Source organism: Clupea harengus, chromosome 12, assembly GCF_900700415.2.
Source record: "Clupea harengus chromosome 12, Ch_v2.0.2, whole genome shotgun sequence".
Taxonomy (NCBI): domain Eukaryota; kingdom Metazoa; phylum Chordata; class Actinopteri; order Clupeiformes; family Clupeidae; genus Clupea; species Clupea harengus.
The window spans coordinates 2,372,287-2,397,836 of NC_045163.1; the positions used below are offsets into that span (position 1 = coordinate 2,372,287).

At 40.2% G+C, this 25,550-nt stretch overlaps 3 protein-coding genes across 6 annotated transcripts in view; 2 read left to right on the top strand and 1 right to left on the bottom strand.

Annotated features, from left to right (window-relative positions):
* Positions 1-4,228, top strand: part of sema4d (sema domain, immunoglobulin domain (Ig), transmembrane domain (TM) and short cytoplasmic domain, (semaphorin) 4D) — a 39,959-nt gene extending 35,731 nt beyond the window's left edge. For 2 of the 3 annotated variants that reach the window (XM_031578119.2, XM_031578126.2), the window contains 3 exons: positions 2,246-2,461; positions 2,771-2,862; positions 3,297-4,228. In XM_031578119.2, coding sequence (XP_031433979.1) covers positions 2,246-2,461; positions 2,771-2,862; positions 3,297-3,326 — 338 coding nt within the window. In that variant the 3' untranslated portion in view covers positions 3,327-4,228. Of the gene's footprint in view, positions 1-2,245; positions 2,462-2,770; positions 2,863-3,237 lie in introns of all 3 variants that reach the window. The other variant, XM_031578120.2, reaches the window with a different exon arrangement.
* A 1,172-nt stretch (positions 4,229-5,400) lies between these two features.
* Positions 5,401-7,631, bottom strand: zgc:86839 (CKS domain-containing protein). Its single transcript, XM_012840323.3, has 3 exons — positions 7,421-7,631; positions 6,523-6,650; positions 5,401-6,434 (listed from the first exon to the last, which is right to left on the bottom strand). Exons 1-3 carry the CDS (start codon positions 7,477-7,479, stop codon positions 6,391-6,393), a joined length of 231 nt encoding a protein of 76 aa, XP_012695777.1. The 5' UTR covers positions 7,480-7,631; the 3' UTR covers positions 5,401-6,390.
* A 2,897-nt stretch (positions 7,632-10,528) lies between these two features.
* Positions 10,529-25,550, top strand: part of shc3 (SHC (Src homology 2 domain containing) transforming protein 3) — a 17,464-nt gene continuing 2,442 nt past the window's right edge. Inside the window, exons 1-8 of one of the 2 annotated variants that reach the window (XM_031578128.2) lie at positions 10,529-13,053; positions 22,267-22,337; positions 22,928-22,991; positions 24,004-24,123; positions 24,218-24,271; positions 24,367-24,418; positions 24,555-24,684; positions 25,211-25,367. In XM_031578128.2, the coding sequence (XP_031433988.1) occupies positions 12,484-13,053; positions 22,267-22,337; positions 22,928-22,991; positions 24,004-24,123; positions 24,218-24,271; positions 24,367-24,418; positions 24,555-24,684; positions 25,211-25,367 (1,218 nt within the window). In that variant the 5' untranslated portion in view covers positions 10,529-12,483. The remainder of the gene's footprint in view (positions 13,054-22,266; positions 22,338-22,927; positions 22,992-24,003; positions 24,124-24,217; positions 24,272-24,366; positions 24,419-24,554; positions 24,685-25,210; positions 25,368-25,550) is intronic. The other variant, XM_031578127.2, reaches the window with a different exon arrangement.

Here is a 25,550-nt window from a genome sequence, read left to right on the forward strand (position 1 = left end):
GTGTGCTTTTTGATGGATCAATGCATAATGAAAAGTAGAATATTGACTGTAATTAAGGTAATGCCAAGCATCTAGAGCTTACATCTATTTAAGACACGTTTGTGTTATTGAAATTGGATACAATTAATGTCTGGTTATCTTTTGTAATGTATCATTTTTCAAACAATTTAAATAATAGTAGTACTACAGTCTTTGTCCTTGCCCAAAACACTTTGGGGCCATTGTTCTGTCAATAGTTTAGCTGGGTTTTAGAGTTTAACATGGTTTAAAAATAATACATTGTATTTAATGGCATTTTTCATGGCATTCAAGGTCCCCTCACATCATATAATATCAATAATAAAATAAACAATAGTGAAACATAGAATAAGCACCAGAGCAAAGCTCAGCAATGAGTTCAATCTGCATTGTACAATAAAATGTAGTTGATTTGAGTATGCTAGTTTTTTAAATCCACGGATGGATTTGAGAGCTGTTTTGAATTGTGTAATGGAGTTCAGTGCGTGGAAGTGAGTTTCAGAGCTTGGGTGCAGCATAGAAGGCCCTTGGACCAATTGTGCTGAAGTTGATCTCTGGTAGTGCCAGTCGACCTGCTGATGATGACCGCAGGGAATGAGAGGGAGTGTACATCTGGAAAAGGTCTGTTAGGTAAACAGGGGAAAGATTATTAAGAGCTTTAAGTGTCATTAATACGATTTTGAAGTTAATCCGTTGGGATACAGGGAGCCGGTGTAGTTGAATTAGCAGGGGTGCGACATGAGCAGTGGACCTTGAGCATGCAGTGGTCTGTGCTCCAGTGGTCGGTGCTCCAGTGGTCTGTGCTCCAGTGGTCTGTGCTGCAGTGGTCTGTGCTGCAGTGGTCTGTGCTCCAGTGGTCTGTGCCCCAGTGGTCTGTGCTGCAGTGGTCTGTGCTGCGGTGGTCTGTGGTGGTCTGTGCTCCAGTGGTCTGGATGAGTTGGGGTCTTTGGATGAGTTGGAGTCTTTGGATGAGTGTGCTGTGGATGTAGAGCATTGCAGGAAGATTGGGACTCTGTGTTAAAGTGTTGTGTTGAATCAGAGTGTAGTCTGGAGATGTTTCTCAGATGGAAAAAGGCAATCCTGGAGACATTGTTTAAAAGACTGGAGAAGGAAAGGTTCTGCCCAAGATGACACCAAGGCTCCTAACCTGTTTGGTGAAACCATAGGTGCTTATGACACAGCAGTGGAGCTTAAGGGGACACCTGACAACTTTTAAAACCTTTGAACTTCTGACCTTAAAGCTCTGTGGACCGACACCCACCATTATTGCTGTTCTCTGTAGGCTATGTTCTTTTCTTCCCATGTAGGCCCATGTCGTCATTTAGAACTACTTTGACTGTCAATGAAATGTAATATAGGCCTGTTACTTTAGTCAACGTGGACAACCGTAACTGAGGGCTGGTTTGTTTTCTCACAAAAAGACGCAAATAACGGATTCTTCTTTCACAATTTGTACACTTAGCGCCATTGTTAATAGTGATTTACCAGCCAAGAGCCATTTTTATTTCATGTGACATTCAAGCACCAGCCACATTCATTATAGCCCTAATATTTTGAGTAGTTTCTAATATTGATTCCCAAAATTGTTACATTTATTGGCAGATGTGATGCTGATTGTATTTATAGGCCTTTTAATAATAGCATATTGACATTCAATTTTCATGGGTCTAACTTTGTTATTGACAACATTAAGTGGCATTGTTGTATCATTGTACGGTTTGGATATCGTAGTTCTGGTTTCCAGACGGTTTAGCAGCGTGTCGGCTGAGTCCAAGTTTGTTTGTACACAGCATTCACATTCAACACCGATGCGGGTTAAGGAGGGTTTATGCTCGCTGTTCCTATCCTTTTGTACAGCGGTGTGCGCCAGAAATTACGCCATTTCCACTGGGGCATGGTGCTTCAGCGGAAATGGTGCCGCCATGCGCAAGGATGGGAACGGCAAGCATTAACCCCAAATGTTCCGCTTTAAGTAGCAGGCGTACAACTCTAAAGCACAGCTAAGCTAGCCAGATGCTAACTGGCAGAGCCCCTGTAGATTTGAAGTTAAAGGTGAATGCATGTCAGATATATATATATATATATAAAGTTGAGAGCCTGGATGTAACAATTGTCCTGTGAGAAATGTGAGCAGGATGATCTCTCGATGACTAACCATACAAGAGGTTCTTTTGTCAGGTCATGCAGTCAGAATGCCATGTCCCCCTGAACTGCTGTTTGTCCTCAGGTCCCAGTGATGTGCGCATTAACTGGCTGGTCGATGGACAGACGACGCACTTGTTGTCAGTCACTGAGCACAGGCTTATTGTTACCCAGGAGACCGTTTTGCTCAGCAGCTGGGTGAAGGAGACCCACCTGACCAAGGACTCCCACTACCGGTGCACTGCCACAGCCAACACTGGCAACGACACCGCCGAGGTGCACATCCGCATCAGTCGCCGAGGTAGCAACTGCACTCCGCTGAATCTGCATGGGACACCTTGCATGGAAACTCAATTGAGGCCTGCAAACAGTGTGTGCTGAGTATAACTTCTGTAGGTTACCAACAGATGGAGTTCTCTGATCACTAACTTAGTCAGCTCGGTGTTACTGCATGAGGAAATGGCATGGGTGTGGAAAGGATTGAACACACACTTGCAAACTTTGAAACAGGTCTGTTTCCATTATTGAAAGGGATAAGAGACTGGCACATGAAAATGTAGCTTCATGTCACTAAACAATGCATCAAAGTAAATGTACTATTTATGAATAGATGAAGACACAGATATCTCCAGAGACATGAGTGAATGGAGAAGTGCGTTGACGGACCATGAAAAATTGCTGAAGAGATGGAAAAGAGCATGGGTAGGTCACATCAAGGAAATTAAATGGTTTTATTTTTTAATAGTTTTTACATTTGTCTCAATATTCTGTACTGTATGCCACGTTGAAGGAAAAGTGGCATCAACTGTTAGTGCTGATAACAAGCCTGCATGTTTTAGGTGGTTTTCTCCACAATTTGCACTTATTTTTAAACAAATCTCAGTTTAATTGCGCTGCCCATCATCTCCAGTTAAAAAAAAAGGGCCTGAACCGTGAAACTGCAAGCTTTGTGTAAGGTAGCACATACTAGTGTAAGATTAATTCATTTATGTTCTCTAATGGAATAATGACATTTTATTGTGACCATGAATGATGTCTATCTGGTGATCTGCAAATCAAATTTCTTTCTGCCTCTAGAAGCCTTGTTTGTAAGTGGGAAACACGTGTACAACACTGGATTCCTTTCACTTCCACAGGAAAGCTGTGATAGACAAGGCATCATCTGAGATTTCAGAGAAGTCTACTGGCTATGGTTGAACCTTCAGGAACCATCTTCTGGCGGATGTGCATCAGAGTGAAGGACGAGACACAGGGGCTAAAATGACCCGCCTGCAGCACTCACCTGTGAGCTTCACAGCATACACTACAGTTGACCTTCCTCAAGTACTGGGGAAGGACAGGTTTCGAGCTGAGGAAGTCTAAATATACATGTATGTGATAGAGTTGTGAAGGGGAGTAAAGCTTTAAATCAGCACATGACGATCAACTCATGGTTTAGAGTTTGCATTTTCTGCCACTACATCTTTGTGGTTACTGTGTTGACGAAGTGTATGCTTTCTGACTGTGGTTATGGCAATTAATCACAATGTCTTGGTGTAGAAATTCTTGTGTAGAGGACAAAGATTGATCTGTATTCTCTTGTCTTTTTCATTGTTTTCCCAAATAAATGTTATTGAAATATTATCGGTAACATTTCAGATCCAGTTGATGTCCTTTCAGATCAGTAAAATGTTCTCTGGAATTGTCAAATATGTAACCAGAGCTTTTACAGCTTTGAAGAAAATGTAGTATCTGTTGCTTTGCTCTGTTGACCCTGTGCATATATTTATCCTGGATATGCAACTTCTTTTCAAACACAGTTCTGTTAGAGTTGATTTACAACTGATATACCAGTAACAGGTAGAATTGTACTATAGTAATGTATTTCATTTGATGTACCGTCCCACAAACTAATAATAATGTCCTGCAAATGTATTAATTATTACGGTTGTGGGAAATTAGTTATTACGTGAGTGGTAGGCAACAGTTTTAACATTTAAAAAGTGCATATTTGTATTACATTTGTGCAAAGTTATTACTTTTCTGGATGTAACATGGGTCTATAATCATTACATTAATTCTGACTCTACTTAGTAGGATGTGATTGACTTGGTTTTTTAGTTTGATTTTGGCAGCAGGCAAAAGATTCGAAGAGGGACTAATACCATAGAAAAAGTCTCCTCTTCAGCCTCTGGCTCACGGATATGGTCAGCAGTACTCTGTATGAAATGAATGAGTACATAGTGAATTTGAGTTCAGGCACTGGCTTATCAACTGTCACTGAATTACTAGTAAACTAATTGCACACAGCTGTTCAAGCTTACCTGACATGCCTGGTTACCATTAATACAATTAATTATGATTATTATGCAAATCGTAACCATGGGTATTACACAAAAAGGTTTTAATGAATTGAAAGTTTACTCTGTTGTGATGTTACTATACCATAGTGAAAGGTCTATGGCCAGATTGCATTGTGGGATTTTTTAGGGATCGAATGTTTCAGTGCACTGGAGCATATTTGAACAGCCCTAAAAAAAGGCTAATTCCCTTATAGTTTTACTGACCAGGGATCTGCTACGAAAATCAAGGGGAAATCACTGATGATAGCTGAGCTTTACAGACCACACTTCTATTTTTTTTTTTACACCAGTCATCTTTTACAACATTGTTGGTTTCTAGCTAGTTTGAAAGCTGTACATATACTCCTTTCTGATGCTTTAAGCTTATAATACAACCTCCTCAAGAAATGTCAGAGGTAGACATCATAATGTTCTCTACATAACTCTAAAAAGGCCTAATCAAATGGTATTTTACAGGAGCCCATTCAATGGCTTGATGTATCAGTTGGCCTACTAATTGGATGGAATTATTAGACTGGGAGGTTATATGAATTAGTGCTCAGGCATATACACCAAGGTTTACACAATCTATATATTATGTTAAACTATTATATATATCATAATACAATAAATAGACGATTAAATATGCTAGGCCTACTTTAAGGCAGCGAATGGCAATGCAACTACTTGTTATTTTATTTCAACAGACAATTACATTTTGTTTCTTTCGAGCATATCAAAATCTCTTCCACTCTGCTGTCATTTAGTAGACGGCACTTATTCAAACAGCTGAAATGTATCAACACTGATTTAATTAGCTGCCTTTCTGCAGTACCCTTCTTTGTCAAAACAGGCCTATAAATGTTTAACCAATAGCACCCTCTAGTGGTCACAATAGAAATTAGACTACACTTACACATTTTTATAAAAATTAGGGTTTATTTTAAAGTCATAACATTCAAAACACTGATAGAAGACAATTTTCCCGCCATTATGTTGCGAGAGTGCTCTTTAGGAAGGAAGAGTGGTCTCATGGACTAATTTCTACTCAAGTCAGGAGAATAGAGGCATAAAAGAGAAAAACAAATATCGACCACCACCAGATCATGCACAAAAAAAGTCATTCAATTTCAAAAGCTGTGATACAGTATCGGCCAAGATTTTCCATTTAAGTGAATAGGTACAATTAAGGAGACTAAATTAAAGAAAACAGGAAAGTCTTTGTGCCAACCTTATCCATGTATGTTTCACAGTACAGATCACAGGTATACACACACACTTTAAGTCTGCAGCCTTACTTTATCAACATATATATGGACAATACTGATTCTACAGACAGACAGACAACACTTATCAGGCACAGAAGATAAAAAAAGCTCAACTCAGTTGTTCTTATGTAGACACAAAGGTTCTGAAACGAGGTATACTTTGAAGTTCTAAAGAAAACCGCACCAGTTAGAACATCCTAACCAGGCATGGTCATGTGCACCCTCTTTAAACTGAGGATACACTTTAGATGCCTGGTATATTAAACAAAAGTTTTTCCAAATCATATAGGTGTCAGGTTCATTTTTATACATGGCAGAGGTTCTTGATATTTCAATGGATGGTAAGTATTTACATTTACCAGCAGTAGCATCAAGATTAACACCCCTGATTATATTCATACATTTATTTGAGACATGATCAACAGATTATGGGTACACTGGTAATTCAGTAGCAAGTCCTCTGGATCTAAAAGTCCATGCTACAGCAATGCAACCGCCACAACTTGAGAGCTGACTGAGCTTTTTAGCTGAGAAAACACAGCGTGTGCACAGGAGGCATTAAGCTGATGGGTTGCAAGTATTCACTGAATACCAGTATTAAGCACACAGCTGTTCCAGGAGCAGCACTTTTCTGCCTGCCATCACAGCTTTGGAAGAGGTCTTCGAAATAAGAGAATGTGGGGTTCTGGAAAAAAGAAATTGGACAATGAAATATAAGTTAATAAACAGTTTACAGTACAGGTTTGTAATGCCATCCTTCAAAAAGGTCTCACCTGGTTCGTGGATCATGTAGTGTACCCAACCCAGCGACTGTTGCACCCCAAGCCTCCGCCACTCATCCTCTGACATCAAATGCGATTTGGGGACCTGCTTCGCCAGTTCTCGGGGTAATACGACATGCCTGCACGGAATAAATTGCAATTCTTTAAAGTCCTTCACAGACAAAATAAGTATCTCACGCTGAGCTTACTTTGCTAATAGTTACTTTAAAATCATGAACCAGACCTAGCCACGACAATATAAATCTGGGTACTAAGATGTAACGTTAAAGTTTCAAAGTGACTGCAAGATAACGCCGTCTTCCATCCTTCATACAATTTTAGAAATCCACTAAATTGTTACACAAATTATCTAACGTTTCCCAATTTTGCGAACAGTTCAAAGTTTAAATTAAGTCATGGACAAGTACACCAAGTTATGCTATTAAGCTAAGTGATGTGATTTCTTGTCGGACATTTCCATCGATAACTTTCACACTGGATAGGACATTCAGTAAGATATCCTAACTTAGTTTGGAAGTAGGACGAGTTCATTGTTCACTTACTAGCTAGTTAGCTACTCCATATACAGTTTATTTGTTCTTTTTGCTTGACTGCTGAATGGCCACACACTAGCCAGCTAATGTTAAGTTAGCTTTAATTCACATTATTTATAACGTTACAGTAACCGCGTTAACTGAATAATTTCAAATAGAATAAACTGAACGTCTAAGGGTAACATTAAATATCTGCTTTCTGTGATTTCACAACATTTTAGGCATGTTAGCCAAACCTTTCATTCTAGCCGAAAGTTTTCTAGCTTGCTAGTGGACACTCGCTAACTAGGCGTGTGAATTATAAATGTCGATAGCTAGCTAGATATCCTAGCTTGCTAAAGTTGACTAAAGTTTACCTGTATTCATAATGCTCGTCGGTGTATTTATCCGAGTAGTATATTTGCTTCTGTGACATACTTTTAGGTAGGAAAGCGTTATTTATCAACAATGTTTCAGTCTATCAAAGACGATTTACACAAGTATCGTAGCTCCCACGAGTCACTGCTTTCAACTCTACAGCCACGACACGGACCTATTTCAACCGACTCTGTTCAAACGTGCAGTGAAATTTGACCAACAAGCATGTCATTGGTTGTAATAAAAATCACATGGTCTAGGCCACGCTCTTGCCTGAAGGGGAGTTGCCTTGGCAACATCAAGGGACAGTCAGTCAAAGCAGCAATGAAAGGAAAGGAAATGTGGCTGGGACATAAGAAGACCGACGTAAGGGATAACGGTTGCCGAGGTGTCCCGTTATAAGAAAAAATGGACGTTACCGAGGCAAAGAATTCCACGGCCCAAGCTGTTTGCATGAATATACCTCAAACACTTTGATCCTGACCTGTGAAAATTATTTTCATTACTTAAGGCAATTTTAAACGGTAAGCTAATCATCAGTATGCCTGGAGTCTTGATTGTAGTTCACTTTGGGCTACACTATAGCCTGTGATGTTCATGTTTGTTAAAAAAAACACACAAACATTGTTTGGGTTGCTCAGTGTCAACACTGTTGTGTGGGCAGTCTCCACAAACTAGAAGTAGCCTACTGCTGACTGTATTGACCTAAAAACAAAATTAGACCCTCCATGTATGCACAGACTTATCACAAAGAAACATTTTGGAAGACGTTCAGTTTTTAATTCAGACCTAATCATAAGCATTTATGTGGTAAACACCTGGAAGACATGGAAAGGTGAAATAGCGAGCCATTCTAGCAGCTAGGCCTAGCAAGCTGAAGACATACCCTCACTAACTCCTTCCAAACGCCTTCCAAATCTGATAAAGAAGAATGCCTGAGATGCAGAATTGTTTTTACAATCGAGGGACCTGGGATTGCCAGAGGAAGAGGACTTCCACGACATCACTGATGATGGAAAGCGGTCCACGTTACCACTGAGAGCCCAGGGGCCTACTGCATCACTGCTGCTGGCCAGAGAGGCCGCAGCGCTGCCGTTCCCGTCCCGGGAGTCTCTTGCATAGTTGCTGCTGGCCAGAGGGGATGCGGCGTCCCTAACCACCTGGGGGTCTTCTGTGAACTTGAGGGCCCACCTTGGGGTCTTCTGTGTCACCCACGTGTATGAGACCATCTCTCTTCTGTGTGTGTTCTTTGGCACTCTCGGGGTCATGCAGTGAATGGGGCATGGGACTTAACTTTAAACCAGAGATTTCTGTGTCAACGTTCATTCCTCTGGGCTAGTTCGCCACAATAATTGTGGTTTTATTAATGTAGTCACCTGTAACTACAAATTGTTGTGTTTTCGTTAGCTTAGAACGAGGCCATCATATCTACATAGGGAGCGGGGTCTTCTTCCATGGAGCCCACCATGTTGTGCCATTATGTTTCTACTGTAGCCCAGAATGGACAACACTGGCTATAAGGAGGTCCTTTCACAAAGGAATCAGTTCTTGCTGGCTAACCATGTTGTGATGTGAGAACCAAAATGTTGACAATGGAGGACCATGCTTATTATTTAGCACAAGAAAAAGCAAGGGAGCGTGAATCCTAGTTGTCTAGCGAAAACATGTTTTCAGGGTGATGCCGAAGTTGACTGTTTTCTCCTGAACAGGTAATGTAGCCCACCAAACAAAATGTAGTTTGTTATTTGTTTGTTGCTTTAGCTAGAACATGGTCACATAAATAATAATACAGATCAGACTGCAAGACACAGAATTCACACATATTTTAAAATCTAGTACATGTTTGGGTATGTACAATTAGTGTCTCATGTATTTTCACCAGTTACTACTAATAGGCTGATGCTTAAAGCAATAAGGTGTTTTCGCAATAAGCGCTAGCTAGCTAGCCTGCTATCTGATGTACAGTATTTTGGCAATATACATTGGCAATAGACGTGCAGAAAAAGGACCATTACAAACTAGTGACCCCAATTCTGAATATAAGAAAATTAAAGACTATGAGAATAATAAGACAATAATTCTGATTTGCACTCCTCCAGTTGGCTGAGTGGCTAGTGGAATTGACAGGGGTGTCCTTTTAATGAGATGCCATCAACATTCATTTGAAGATTAACTACAAATCTAAAAATGGTTAAAAGAAAACTACACAATGTGCCTTTAATGTGCTCAACCGAAATAATTAGGCTTAACTGGGCAACACATTTTGCCTGCTCTAAAACATTTTGAGTTTTAATGCTGATCTTACTAGACCAAATACTAGTTCACTTCAAGAGCATATTTTTCAGGACCTTCTCTGGCACTCTATGTTGGGTGCATGGACTTTTTAAGATGAGTATTTAAAATGTTGTATCATCCCATGTTCATTGGTTGTATTGAATGCTAGGCCTATGTGGACTCCAACGGTCCATATGTGTCATAATTTGTATTTGTACCGCTGGTCAACATAAATCTCATCACACAGTCCAGAGGTTTGCAAGGTGATTCAAGGAAGGAAGAGGTTTCTTTTATCATGCTAAAAGTTGACTTTGAAACGCTCTGTGTGAAATAGCACATTAACATCTTATTTTGTGGTAACTGAATGACATGTGGATGACAAAGCATAAATCCTAATTTAAAATGTATTTATAACTAAGATAATGAGTGAACAGGCTATAGACAGAAAACCAGCATTCACTGACCAGTCTTGTATAGATTCTCTGTATAAAATAGAGGAATAGAATAATATGTAAAGAATAATATGTAAATCCTTGCCATTTCAGTAGCTTGTATGAATAATTTAGCAGGCATATAATTGATATTCTATGTCTTCAAAACCTACAGACACAAAACTGATGAATCATCTGTCATTTATCATACTGCGACAGAAGAAATTATACATACTAAGCAGCATTTACATTTTAGAAAACATGCTTCCGTAATTATGGATAGAAAAAACCCTGTAATAAGCGCCATTTCAATTTCAAAGCAGCTTAAGAATACCATTCAATTAGCTACATAGAAATGAAACATGTGACCACCTACATGTATGCTTGTAATGGTCTCTTCCACTATTCTGCAAGCCATCCCTGAATGAGTCATCCAGCCTTCCTCTGATTGGATAGAACCATTCGATCCCCAGGGATTGCTTTGCAGAGGCAGCGAGGCCTCTCTCCATTCACAGAAACATTGGTATGCGAGCTGCTTTCCCATTCACACGAAGAGAAAATAATATTCGACATCACCTCTCCTTGCCATTATTTTTGTCTTTCCTTTTGTGTTTTTTTTCCTGCTGTCTCTTTCAAGCTGCATTTAGAGGGAGCCCTCATCCCTCCTTTTGTGTTTTGTTGTTTCCAAGCAAGAGAGAGCAAACGTGCGTGTTTTTTTTTTCTTTTTAGCAGGCAGGAAGGAGATGTTGGGAGGCACTGCAGTACGAATGCTGCAGCAGGAGGTGAGAGCAGGAAGCTTATGAATGACTGGCTGTCTCCAGATTCACACTTCTCTGGATCCTTTACATGAATGGCTTTTTTGTGGGTTTAACGTTGATGGCTTTAGAGATGGCTTGGCTAATCTTTGACGAGAGCTTGTAATAGCTGTAGTCTTGTGGGCTTCATGGTTTTCCAGCCTGTCTGCTGTGATTACATCTTTACATTGTGTTATGTGATGATGAATTATTCAGAAAAAAATTCACCACAAGAGCTTGGCTATTTTAGTAAAAGCGGGAATTTATTGGTAGGCTAAGAGTGTAGAGGACTATGTCTGGGCTTTGATTTTAGACTGTGTAATGAAGAAAGAAAACAATTCACAGCTGAACAATGGAAGAAAATCTTTCATGTATGTTGATTTTATATATTTACTAATTTATTGTAACTTTTCTCGCACTATGGGTATTGCAAGATTACATAAGCCAACTAATATTTCCAGGTTAACTATTGACGTTGAGGGCAATAAATATACCTATATTTCTTAAATGTTAAAATCAGTATTTTAGGTATAGTTAGACATATGTCTATTGAATTTACACTGGTAATAGGATACAGTATGTACCATTTGAGATTTTGAGGGTGTTTTTTCTGTACTGGTAAAGGGGCTTAATGTCATCACCCTGAACAAATGAGATCTAGATTTTCAGTGAATGTAAGGATAAAGACTTTGCGGAGAGCAATACTATTTGAATGGTCTTAAATGTATCTCTACGAGATTATATTTAGAGTTCATCTGAACATTGCATTTTGAGTTGCTTGCTTATGGATATTTACTGTTATATTTCATGTTATTCAGTGCCTGATAGACATGATGTTTTTCTGTAAAAATGAATAGGAAATGGTTTTTATGGTGTTAACTGCTTGACAGACAATGGAGCAACCAGTAAATGGGTTGATTTTTCTAAAAAATATATTTCCCATCTTCTGTTACATTTGTCCTTCCGTTTGTTCAACACGGATGAATTAAAAGAAAAAAAAACATTCCTGCAGCCGAGAGGAAGCATCAGTCTGCGAAATTTGAGAATTGATTGGTTCTAGTGTGCTGTAAGTGGGAGGATTTTTTTGTAACAGGAAGTGATTTGCAGTGTTCAGTGAGCCTTTTGTTGAGAAGGATCTTCTCAGATCAGTGAGTCATGCTTTTGCTGTGAGCCGGCAGTCATTGGAGAGAGGCTGGCCATCTCCACCGTTGGACTCGTCTCTGCTCCTGTGGACCACGACGGCAAATTCGAGCATTCTACCATACTGTGGAAACTGTTTTTTTATCTCCTTCCTCTTAAATCCTCTGTTCCCATGGATTGTCTATTTTGCATTTTATTTTCTGCCACTGAACTGCAGAGCTGGATTTCAATAACAACAGCCTGAGCAACAGCAAAGCCACCACAGCCATCAACACAAATGAGCAGGGGGTGGGGGGGATTAAGGTATTATATATATCCGTGTAGTCTTGTCATCTTTGAACAGCATTTGCTATGTTAAAGGAGGAAATAATTAGCTGGGCATTGCATCTGCCAGTGCATCTGTAGGCAGGCAGATAGAAGGGCATGCTTCACCGTACCAAATACAACCGCTTCAGGAATGAGTCTGTGACGTCTGTCGATGAGCTTCTCCACGGCCTCTCCATGAACGCCAAGCTCTCGGCCACTCCGACTTCCTCTGGTGAGCCTCCCTACACCCCGCCAGTTGAGGGGCTCCCCACCGACCCAGAAGATGGTGGTACCACCCTTTGCACCCTTATCAATAAGGTGTCCAACTTGAAATTTGCCAACTCTGGTGGCCTCCTAGGCATCAAGGGCTTGCCCTCTGCTGTCAAAGACCTGGCCGTGTCCAAGCTACAAGGAGGAGGAGGAGGAGGAGGCTCAGGTAACCCTGGCCCCTCTGCTCCACCAACCGCCACAGGCGCAGGCTCCTGTGGCTCAGCCTCCAGTGGAGCACCGTGCTCTCAGCAGGACACAGCCACTATGAATGCAGGCAAGAAGGGGAGGATGGAAGACATGCAGCAGGGTGGGGAGGACTGGAACCCCAGTGCTGGGGGTCTGTTGAACAAGCCCCCCAAAGGATGGCTTCACTCCAGTGAGAAGATCTCTGGACCCGGTGTGACGTATATTGTAAAGGTAAGTCTTTTTTCTTCTTCTATTATCTCCCTCTCTGCTTCATTCTCTCTCTCCCTGCCCACATTTTTCTGAGGGGAAAAAAAACGATGAGGGGGTGAAGATTTAGTAATATTTTACCCTTGTATTGGCAAAGGCAGCAGGCAAAGATGATGTGAGGGACAAGAGCAGAAAACAGCCATTTAATAATTCAGACGATAGAGAAGGTCATCTTGGAGACAGAAGCAAAAGCACAAGCGGAGAAAAACATCTTTGAAGGCGAAACAAAAGCCCTTCTGGCTGCTATATACAGAACAGCCTTCTCAATGAATTGCGTCCCTACTTATGTTTTGTTATGCATGGGAAATGAGTCTCCTTATATTATGATGTTTGTGGTACATAGGAGTCATGGAGTTCTTTTTTAAGCCCCTCGGCCCTACCTGTGTGCATTATGAATGCAGGGAAATGGTTGTTATGTATGAACGGTGCACAGAGCTTAGCTGTCTCTGCTGAGAGAGTCTGCTTGAGAGCAGTGTCCTTGTTAGCACAGGCAGTGTTTTTAACATCAAATAAAATGAAGTGAGGCAAAGATCTACGTAAACATGTTTGTTTTTACATGGCTAGTTAGCACTGATCATGGAAAAATGACTTCCTACACCATTGTGCAATATTCATTCATGATGAGTGCATGACACGTATCTCTATGGAATACTTTGATGGATTTCTTGTGTAATTGATTGAGGTAGAATTGTATGTGTGAGGAACAGTACATGAAAGGTTTGGTTTGTGAGTACATACAGTAGTCTGAGGAAGAACATAAGGATGGTGATGTGTTTTTTTTTCTGTTGTTACACAACTCGTTGCCAACTCATTGCCATTGCCATCACACAACCTCACTCTTTGACACTGGAAGATATTTACTGTTAAGGTAAACCCTAGTGTTAATTAAGCATGAACTAGGCATCATTTACCTTTATTATAGTTCTAAACTGTGTGAGGGAGTCTGTCAGCACCACCATCACACCACCGCTGTTCAGGGACCGGAAAAGAGTAGGTTTGACATGCTCAGTCGATATAGCTGTGGGGTCAATTCCTGTTTCTCTCAGCTCATCTAATTCTGCTCCATTTATGTCTCTCCACCCTCCATCTCTACACCATCTCTTTCACCCGTTACATCTCTCACTGTATTCCATGTATTTGATTAGACTGTTTTAGCATCATATTTTTTAGTCGACCTTTGTGTTGTTAACCCTTCCATTCCACTCCGTGTGTCCACTGTCGTAGCAGTGAACTCAACATGCAATGTTGCTCACAGCACTTTTAATTAGCCTCATGTGCTAGGCCATACACAGCACGCACCATTAGGCTAAAAGGACAATGATTGACATTGACAGTGTTTCCTCTGACACACATTTCCTCACACAAGCACACGTTGTCTGCAGTTACTAAACCCCTGTGGAAAGATATGCTTTAGAAGTGGGCATCTGGCCTCCGTTAGCTTTATGGGTGCTTCAACCTATGTTTTTAAAACAACATTGAGAACGGATGTCCACTTTTTCAACACTGTGACTACATTAGAAAGCTTTGCAAAGGACCATTTCCACAACACTTGAATATGTTCCTTGAGTGCTCTGCACTAGGTTGTATAAAAGCAGCAAGCGAAGACTCCCATCCAGCGATCTACTGGGGGCACTTTCCAATGCGTTAAAGCTAGACTTTAAGGTAAAATGGGTGGCTACTGAACATATGCAAAATCACAAAATGTCTACCTAAAGCACATGCTGGAAATATGACAACATATGTGTTTGATCAGCTTGTCTGGGGCAGCAGGAAACTCAAAACACCTTAATTTAGCATTTCCATAAATCTGATGTCATACTGCCGAAGTTTGTTGTATTTAGGCTACTTACTTTTTCCATTATGGGGCTAACCCACAGTGGCTTGGAAGAGTCTGTATATATTCTCTCTGTTCATTGTGGTCCGAACTATTCCATAAGACTCTAACTGGGCTAAGAGCAAAGCTAATAACTGGCAATGTGAATAACATTGAAAATGACTTTATCAGCTCGTATCTTACACCAGGAACACTGAGTTCACAGCAGTGTAATGCAATGCAACATAGAGACAGTCAATCAGACAAACACCAAGTACAAGATGAGTCACGGGATCTATTACCTCAGCAAAGGCCTATATGGTTTTCTGCACAGTTTTCCATGACTTCATACCTATAACGTCTGAATCCAATTGCAACATCTGACCCCTGCCATGGCAGACATATTTTCATAGTCTCATTTGAAATGAGAGCACGTTCTCTGTCATCACCAAAACCACAGCTTGCAGATTGATGGGTACAAAAATGCAGTCTAACAAGTTCTTCTCTCTCAAACAGTTGTAGATTATAGCAAAACCTGAGCTGCGCTAAAGCTAGGTTGGTTGCAGGACTGACGCCTTTTCCTTTTGAGAGGTAGGCTGACCTTAAAAAGAACATAGCACATATATAGGAGCCTACACTAGGCTCTGATTACCACTAGTAAGGTTGACTGCAGAACTCCTTAACTATACAAATGCAGCTGATGATATACACTGACACTAAAAATCATTATGCTACCTTACAATTAGCATCTACCTGTTTGAACAATAGCATATTCTCATCCAAAGCTGATGAAATAGCAAGAGAAGGCAGGCACAAACTGCAAATTAAAACTTAAAACTAAACCCAGGATCTGGTTCTATACTACATTTTCTGTTGAAATACATTGTCCATGGCATAATAAGTTATTTTTGTAGAAATTTTGTCAAATTGTGAATAAAAGTAACAATGACTTAAATGTCCTGAAATCACTATGATGCTCTTCAGTAAAACCCCTGACTGCACAGGGAGAACTGAGGCCATTTTAAGTGTGGTTCATAAATGTTGGAAGGTGGAATAAAAGCCAGGGCCACAGCAGGCCGCAGAAAACAGCTCTTGCCTTCTCTGAGGAAACAGAGGATGAGTCATCAAGCTCAGGTGATTCAGAAAGGTTAGGTGAGCTTGAGATGAGGTTAGAGGTAAAGTGAAGGTAATTGGCTGACTAATATCACATCTATCATAGTTATAGTTGGCCTAGTGTTAGGCAAGAAACGAGTGGCCATTTTGATTTTGTAGAATGGGCTACACCGAATTAGTCAATAAATAAAAAAGATATATCACATCTGGCTCCATAACATGCAACATAACATTAAGGAACAATCATGGAGTGGACAAATGTTTTCGTGTAGCTGCAGTTTGTGGAGCCGCAGTATTTTGACCATACTTGTTTATTTTATTTATAAGATAACAGGAGCAAATTACTGCCATTATCTTGTATGACGGCAGAAAGTTCAAGTATTTTGGGAAACGTAAACTCATAAAGGGTCAGATAAAGTTACAACTTTACCTGAACCCACATCATTTCCTAGCCATTAAGTTCACCCCACCACCCTTTCACTTAAACTGTAACACAATCTTCATTGTCACTGAAAAGCCACCACATGAGCAAAGTTTAAAAACAGCCCAACAGTTTGCCTCTGCTCTATTTAGAACACATTTGACACGGTGGAAAAAGCTTGCAATCAAATACACATCCAGTGCTTATTGTTTAGATGTATTCTTATAATATTTCTTGCCTATTATATTTTGGTGGCACATAAACTTTCATGAGTTTGGGATTACTACCATCTGAAATTAAATATTCCAGAATAATCCATCCAACCAGTCAGCAATCAGTGGCTTTGCTGTATAATTTGCCTCAATATATCTTGGGTGGTTTATTTTCTGTGTCTATTTATGCCTGCAATGGCAACTAAATTTGTGTTCACAACCATAGTTATAGAAGTTGTGTTGTCACTTAATTTATCAGCCGACCTTGAACTTTCGCAGCACAGTCTAAAACAACAAGTGTACTACATATTACAGTGGCATAATAGGACAAAACCAAGTCTAATCTAATTAGCAATACAGTAATGTCAGTATTGTCAGTGGTCTGATTGTGGAACAGTTCATTGTGACTGTTACTGAAGTCATATTTTCAGATGTTAGACCCTTTAAACTCTACTCTGAATTGTGTTCTCAAAAGTAACTTCATGGAGCTGTGGTCTTAGGTCTCATGGATATCTGCTGTTTTAAGTGATATCACAAGACTAAGGGAACATTTTGAATATTGTCCAACCTAACCTTTAATTATGATTTATGTGACTTGGTAGTAGTGCCTGTAGTGATTGAGCATACTTTGTATATGTGTGTTTACATGAGTTTCCATGTGTTTGTGTGTTTTGGTTTTGGAACCAAATACCATTTCCAGAGAGAATAATCTTCTCTGCCTTTGCACTCTAGCTTTGTTTGTGTAAATATCATGAATGTTGGCAAGGGCCTGATGCTTTGAAATTCCTCTGGGGTCCATACCCTGCAAAAGCTGCTAGGTGCAAGAAGCAATGTAGGTACCCTCCGTAGACCAAGCAAGACAGGTGTGACTAATCTTAGGGAAGAGTTTCACTGTATAATCACAACAGCTGAGAGGGGATAGCAATGTTTTTTTCCTTAAACAAAATAAAACAAAATAACAGTGTTTACATGAAATACACCCTGTTGATGACTGGAGTATTCCACAAGGAATCTTTGTCACGTCAAATGACAGAAGACAAAGATTGATGATTTTCACTGCAATGCCCCTACACCTCTAGCTTAGCTTTTAGCTTTTGCACAGAATTGTCATTTTTAGGACATATGAATGATGTCTGATAACGTTCACTCTGTCTTCTACTTAAGGAAGAATAAGGAGAAATGTCACTTACAAATCTTTACTTTATCAAATGTAAGGACTTTATATATTAAGATGTATTTCTTAATACAATCAAATTTATGAATACATTATGAATTTTAACAACAAACTAAATAGAATTTTAACAACAAAAGTTTAATAAATATATCAACATTGGTAGCCCCTAATAATTTTAATTTAATTCAAACAGCGACAGGGAGCCAGTGAACATAAATCAACAGAGGAGTGACCTCTTGGGCTGATCAAAGACCAGATGGATCATCGGTGATGATCTCACCACGTGTGCCAGAGGCCAACTAGAAGAGCATTGCAATAGTATAGTCTACAGATGATCAGGACCAGCACAAGGAGTTGGGTATTGACCTCATGACAGAAAGCGATCTCATAACAGAGCCACATGTTCAGAGAAGCTAAATAGAGGCAGGTTGGATGCTCATGTTATGGTGGATTGTTGGGCATGTCAGATTCAAGGCCAAATTGTGGACTCATCAGGAGGGATGGATAAATACAGTTGAATGTCATCGCTATAGCAATGGTAAGAAAATCCATCGGAGCAGATAATCTCACCTAAGGAGGTGGTGTAAATTGGAATGGGCTCCAAGTACTGAGCCCTGAGGTACTCCAGTTGAGAGGTGGCTATTGTTGAAGCTAGATTAGTTAGGATTGAGGAGATTATTTTGAGAGGAATTCAGAAACTTGCTTAAAATGTTTTAAGAATTTTTTAAAAAAGGGAACTGGACTATAGTACTTCACATCAGGACGGTTAGGTGATACTATCTTGCCTGTGTGAATGCAATATGAAGGTATTCTGAGTATTTACTAGAGCACATAGCGGATTCTGATAGTTACTGAAATCAGCTATGCTTTTTGATAGGGTTACATAATTGCTATAGTAGTACATTATCATTGTTACATTATAGTTAAGATTCACTTCCAGCTTCTGGTGCTACTGCCTACGGAAGTTACCCATTTGTTACCAGTTGTAACTCTGGGGGCTAAGTACAGACCTGTCAACCTGTTTCCTCTGGGTTTCTCTCGTATTTTAGCCTTCTCTCCCACGGCCCTCCCATTTGAATATTTTCCTGTGAATCTCCCGTATTTATAACCTTTCATAACTGGCATACATAACTGGAACAATCAGTCTCAGTTGTAGTGATGTGTTCTTGTTGCACTCCCCTCCAGTAAAACAGGTGGCAGTATGCCATCTAGTGCTAGTGGGGGAAATAAGTCAATAGTGCAATCTTTACACAGGCGGAGCCTCTAAAATCTCTGGTGTAACGTTAGTTGACAATGGATGAAGAGCGGAAGTCATCCCAAAAAGGGTACATTTGTGTGCAAGTACCTTGCAAAGCGGGGGAGGCTTACCCGTATTTGACTAAGACTCACGTGGGTCAAAACCATGCTTTTGTAAACTTTGTCACACCGACTTAAGCATAGGTTATGATGGTAACAGTGGTGAGACCCAACATGACAAATGGGCCAAGCACGTTTTTCTACTTACTCCCATACAATGGCAGTAAGAGACAATTGATACATTGGCTCTGGTGAGAGGCAGTGGGCCTAACTTGTGATGAATGAAACATATAATAACTGAACATAGCACATTCTTCTATTTTTAACTGAATTAACACATTGTGAGAGACTGTTCATGAAATCAAATACAAGCCTTCAAAAATCCAAACTCTATGTAAGTTGCATTATGAGAAGCACTGTCCTCAACACTGGACTCAAACCTGCAGCCTTCGGCATGGGAAGCAGGGAAGCTAGAAAGGAAGCTAAAAATGAAGATGGTTGTTGGTAGAGGCTTGCTGGTAGAGGCTCTCTTTAATCATCTCGGCTGAAAGCCAAGGACTGTTTAAACTCAATACACCCAAATATTGTTTTTAGCTGTGAAGTTGATTGTATGAGCAAGTGTAGATAGGTGTGATGGATGCAAGTCAATTTGCAAGATACTTTGGTAATGTTTACACTACATGGTGAAAGACATTCCTCTCTTTTTTGCTGGAAAGTGGCATGGAACGGATGTGTGTCATGCCAGTGTAAACAAGACAAAAGCCTTCCGACATCATTTGTGCTACAGTGGTTTGACACGTTACTCATGTATATGAAAAAATACAAAACATTTTCCTTTTTTAATGTAAACTTTGTCACACAGTATTCATTATTAAAACATCACTCATGAGACAGGACTCTCTTTCTTTGTGTTGCTTCATTTGAGACATTTGTTGTGGGATCAAAATGGTTCCCACTGTGGCATCTAAACTCATTTGCTCATGCGGGTTGTTTCAGAGGTGATTGTAAATGGAACTATTGAATACAAATTGCTCTTCTGGTAATCACACTGTCTAAAGAATCCCTTTTGGACATTTTTCATGGACTCCAAAAAGACAATGTAAGATTTTCCAGCTGCTCATGTTATGGCAAAGATTTATATTGCTATTAAAATGGAGATGCATAGTCTAGCATGAGTCGTGTCAACACAATTAAAAGAGAAGTCTAGAAGTACCCTTAGCTGGTTCAGCTTATAGGTGAAGTAGGACTACAGTAGGGCTATGGAGATGTCAGAACCACAATTTTCACAAATCACAATGGACAGGTATGCGCTACAGATAGAGACAGAGAATAGAGAATAACACTCAGTGAATGAAATTTGAAAATAATTCCTCAATTCCATGTGATCCTGTTCTGGGCTGGGAATTAAAAAAAAATTGTGGGCACAGATCCGTGTTTTGTTGCCACATATTAAAGCAGCAGTAAGGATTTTTGTTCGAAAACTAGCAGGTTAACTACTGAAAAAGCATGCAAAACACTTACAAACACCAACATAAGCACACTTGGCACTACTAAAAGGCTTGCTAACATGTCTTTTGGCAATATATGTGGCAAAGTCTTGCTGCGAAAGCCATTTTTTACATTTCCACAGGGTGGCTGGACCACAGAATTGCATAGTGCATAGCCTAGGTGGCTAGTTGGAAAGACAGGAGGGTTTATCTGTCCTTCACATCACCATATACTATGCAAATTCATTTGAAGATGATACCAATTATAAAACATGCTTCAAAAAGTGGCAAATTGTTGCATATGCATGGCATAAGTGGCATATTGTTTTTTTTAAAGAAACCGTGCATATAAATCCCTTTGTTGTTCACACAGTATGATGTACACAATATTTTATTTTGTGCCTGTCCCCTGCAGGGTTCTGTAGATATTTGTGTGTATGCATCCCCTATTGCTAAAGATCAGGCCACTTACCGCCATCATTGAACAACTATGACACTTTTACTGTGAAGGACCTTATTGTAGGCTGCACTTACACTTTTAGATAAGATAAAAAAAAAACCTTGTCATATAGTGCTTCATCAAGTAAATGTACACCAGATTTATTTACTGTGCAATAATAATGTAAAATTAAAGTTTACATTAAATACATGAAATGCTTCATCCGTTGCTTTAATTGCACACACGTGTTTACGATGACATTGTACATGAAAAGGGTCTGTATGAGAGTGAGATTCCTGAGCTTGATTTTTCCCAGAACAAAATGTTCTCTGCCAGTGATATTAGTCAGAGGTGATGCTGCATGTGGGTGGATATTTCACCACATGGGATCAAGATGCAACCAGATTAATAGATAAAGTGTGGTGAGAGTTGAATATTGTGAGTAAATCTCAGATGAAGCAGGTACACAACTGTAGCCAGTGAAGCAGTGTGCCTCTCTCTCATTCTATTCTGGAGTTTAGCTGTGTGTCTTCGTAGCCATGTATTGGACAAAGGCGTATGGGATGTGAGGAAAACATTTTAAGATCCTGTCATTTTTCTATTACATTTAGAGGATCATTTGTTTGTTGCCTTTGGTCATGTTATCTAACTCTTATTGTCTGAAAGGGATAATGCAATTCATTATTATTTTTATAGTTGAACTCTCTCAACTGTTGTTGAAAAAAAGAAAAAAATGGTCTTCATGGCTAAACATTTTTGTGAACATTTCATCCTTGTGTGTGAGTCCTTAGCAGAATCTATAATTATACTTCAATTAAAACCTTAAAATATCTACATTGCACCATTTCCTAGAGTTTGTGCTCTAAGCATGCGTATTATTACTTACTATGTAAGAGTTGAAATACTAATGAGATGGCATCAGGTTTATTGGAGAGACCCTGAGAGACGACTCTGTTGTGTTGTGCAGGACACGCAATAGTCACTCTGGCAATCACACTGACTATTTTGTCAAATAAAGAGAGGCTAATGTGACTAACTAAAAAACTAAACAAACAGAACAAAAAAATGTAGGCTTCACGTCTAGTACAGCGTTCTTGGCTGGAGAGAATCAATCATTTTTATATTGCAATATGGTAGGATGTTTGCAGTTTAACATTAAATGTCAAAGCTTTTACATTCCCTTAGCTATTGCAAAGGTGACCCCTCTCTTTTCCTTTTGTAGTATTTAGGTTGCATAGAAGTCCTACGGTCCATGAGATCCTTGGATTTCAACACGAGATCACAAATAACAAGGTGAGAGACTGACTCCCGTGCAGAAGATCGGACGTCACGTGTTTTGTGTTGTGCTGCAGAGGAGATGGTTGGTTTAGATATCGAGTGCAAAGGCTATGTGGGCTGATACTGTCCGAGGCACAGGGCAATGTCAGATGTGATGGCTGTGGTGTGTCACGTCCACTTTTCTGCTTGACTTCCTGGAGTCAGCAGCAACAGCAGTGGCACAAAGCCATTCAGTGCTCCTCTGCCCTGACAACAGAGGGATGTGATTGTCAACAAGCCCTATTAATAGAATGCCTTTACTACACATCTGTTAATTGCAGATTTGTTTTGTATCCATAGTGTGTGTCTGGCCTGTTTCCAGACCTTACAATTGACTATTATTTTTTGTCTGTTATATGACATACTTTTTTATAATACATTGTTTATGAGGAGGCTGGTATTTGTAGTCTAAAGTATATCAGTGTTCATTTGTGAAGCCTCTATCTTGTACTATCTTGTTACAGAACCTCAAGGTACTATCTTGTTACAGAACCTTTATTTCTCAGTTTTGCTCACTTCCTTAAGGGTACTTCCTGCATAAACACACATGCTCTTCTCCACATCAGGGAGGCCATCAGCCTGGTGTGTGAAGCTGTCCCAGGTGCCAAAAGTGCACTCCGTAAGAGAAAGGTACGTCACGCTTAAGATAGACAAATGAAATGGAATAGTCAGGTGAGAGGAAACGAGACAGGACGAGTGGTGATGAGGGCAGGGGAACGACGTTAAAGAAACAACATGATGAATCAAACTGTAGAAAGAGATTGTGAGATAAGCCAGGGAAAAAGGCTGTGGGAAGAAAGAGAGGGAAGGAGGCTGCAGCGAGAGGCTGTGTGCAGAGAGGAGGTGTGTGGGGGGTGGGTGGCGTGGTACAGCATGCGTAGGCGTGCACACAGCCCCCAGCATGCACTGCGTGCCTTATGACTCATGTAGTGCAGAGCGCCGCTAATCAGGAGGCAGAGCTGCAAACCCTGTGTGTGTGTGTGTGTGTGTGTGTGTGTGTGTGTGTGTGTGTGTGTGTGTGTGTGTGTGTGTGTGTGTGTGTGTGTGTGTGTGTGTGTCTCTATGTGTGTCAATGTGTATGCTAGTATATTATATATACATATTTTCAACATTATGAACATTACTATATTTTGTTGCTAGAGGGCACTGTTGTGTTAACAGGAAGCACACTGCCTTTCTGGCAATATTCTGTAAGGTCTGTGAAGTATGTATTTATTTATAACTGTATTTGTCAAACTTTATATATTAGAATATTCTGTGGGGTATATTATTATTATTTTAATGTTTAATGTTGTTGTTGTTCAAGTTCAAGTTCAAGTTCAAGTTTATTATCATATACTCATAAACAGCATTTATCAGTAATGAAATTCTTTGTGCTCAATGTCCGTTCAACTTAGAGAATAAATAAATTAAATACTGGAGAATGGAGAAAAGGGTAGGAAAAAGAGAAAAAAATTGTAGTGCAAAAAGATATTTCAAGGACAGTTCAGCATCCTGATGGCATGTGGGTAAAGACTATCCCTGTATCTGCTGGTACGGGACCTTATGCTCTTGTTGTTGTTGTTGTTGCTACAGTTGTTATCATGCAATGCCCTTTGCAGTGTTTTGTTCCTTCAAATGAGATGTAACCTTACCTATGCAGCCTCCTTCCAAAGCCTTGTCCAGTATCCTGGGCAAAAGTAACCTGCAGTTTTCTGGGATGAGTATCAACTTAAACATCTCGACCAGCAGCCTGAACCTGATGACACCAGATTCCAAACAGGTGAGTTGTAAAATGCTGTGTACACCAAATGGACTCATGTGGTTTCTTGAGGATTCTGAAGAGGCCCATTTGACTATCTGTGTTGTGATTACAGATCATTGCTAATCATCATATGCAGTCCATTTCCTTTGCATCTGGTGGAGATCCAGTAAGACACCAAAAAAACATTAATTTTATTGTCATAGTAGTTCACATTACATGAGTGCATATTTACTAATCTACTACATGTATTTTTTATTGCAGGATACAACTGATTATGTTGCATATGTAGCAAAAGACCCAGTTAACCGCAGGGGTAAGTTGTTGTTGATCAGTCAATGTAATAATAATATTTGCATTCATAAAAAAACGTCAGCAACAGTTATGAAACCAACACTTGCCCTCCGGTGGTGAGAGAGAGGTACTGATGGCACATCCGTTTGTTTTGATAGCATGCCACATTGTGGAGTGTTCTGATGGCCTGGCCCAGGATGTCATTAGCACCATTGGGCAAGCCTTTGACCTGCGCTTCCAGTTGTACATGCAGTGCCCCTCCAGCAAGCTGTCCTCATTGCACGACAGGTGAAGTCTCTAGTTTCACACCCGATTGTGTACCATAGAGGAGTCCTACTTTCATGCACACACACACACACACACACGCACACACACACACACACACACACACACTCACACTCACGCACGCACGCACGCACGCACGCACGCACGCACGCACGCACGCACACACACACACACACACACACACACACAGACACACACACACACACACACACAGACACACAGACACACAGACACACACACACACACACACACACACACACAGACAAATAAGTATAAATGAACACCATCGTTTCTCATTACATGTTGTCTATGTTGTGGAATGAATCTTTTTTTTTTTCTCTGTATGTATAACATGAGGTGGTTTCGGAATTTAACGTTTTTCATATTCCAAGGGAGAGAAGGAAGACAATCCTGTAGAAACTCAAAACAGTGCACATAAAGAGGATATATAGAATCTCCCTTGCTGTTGACTTCTTTCCGTTGTCTCTCTCACTCACCCTCTCCCTGTCTTGGCCCATCGTCCTCACAGGGTGTTGAGTATGGACGAGTCTCCATGGACTGAGGAGGATGAGGATGGTCATGATCATCCTTACTATAACAACATCCCAGGGAAGATGCCTCCCCCAGGCGGCTTCATTGATGCCAGACTTACTAGTCAGTCAGCTGGCGGGGCTGAGGGCGGACAGGTGTGTTAACCTCTATGGGCTAGAAAGTTCAATGATGGGTTCAACCTATACCTTTGAAGTGCCTCTAACCTTGACTAATCAACTGTCCATATCCACCAAGAGTGCAGTTAGATATTTACCGATATTTTACTGAGCTTTCTTTTTTCAAGAAGTTCATTTATTTTTATAAAAGCATTGACACTG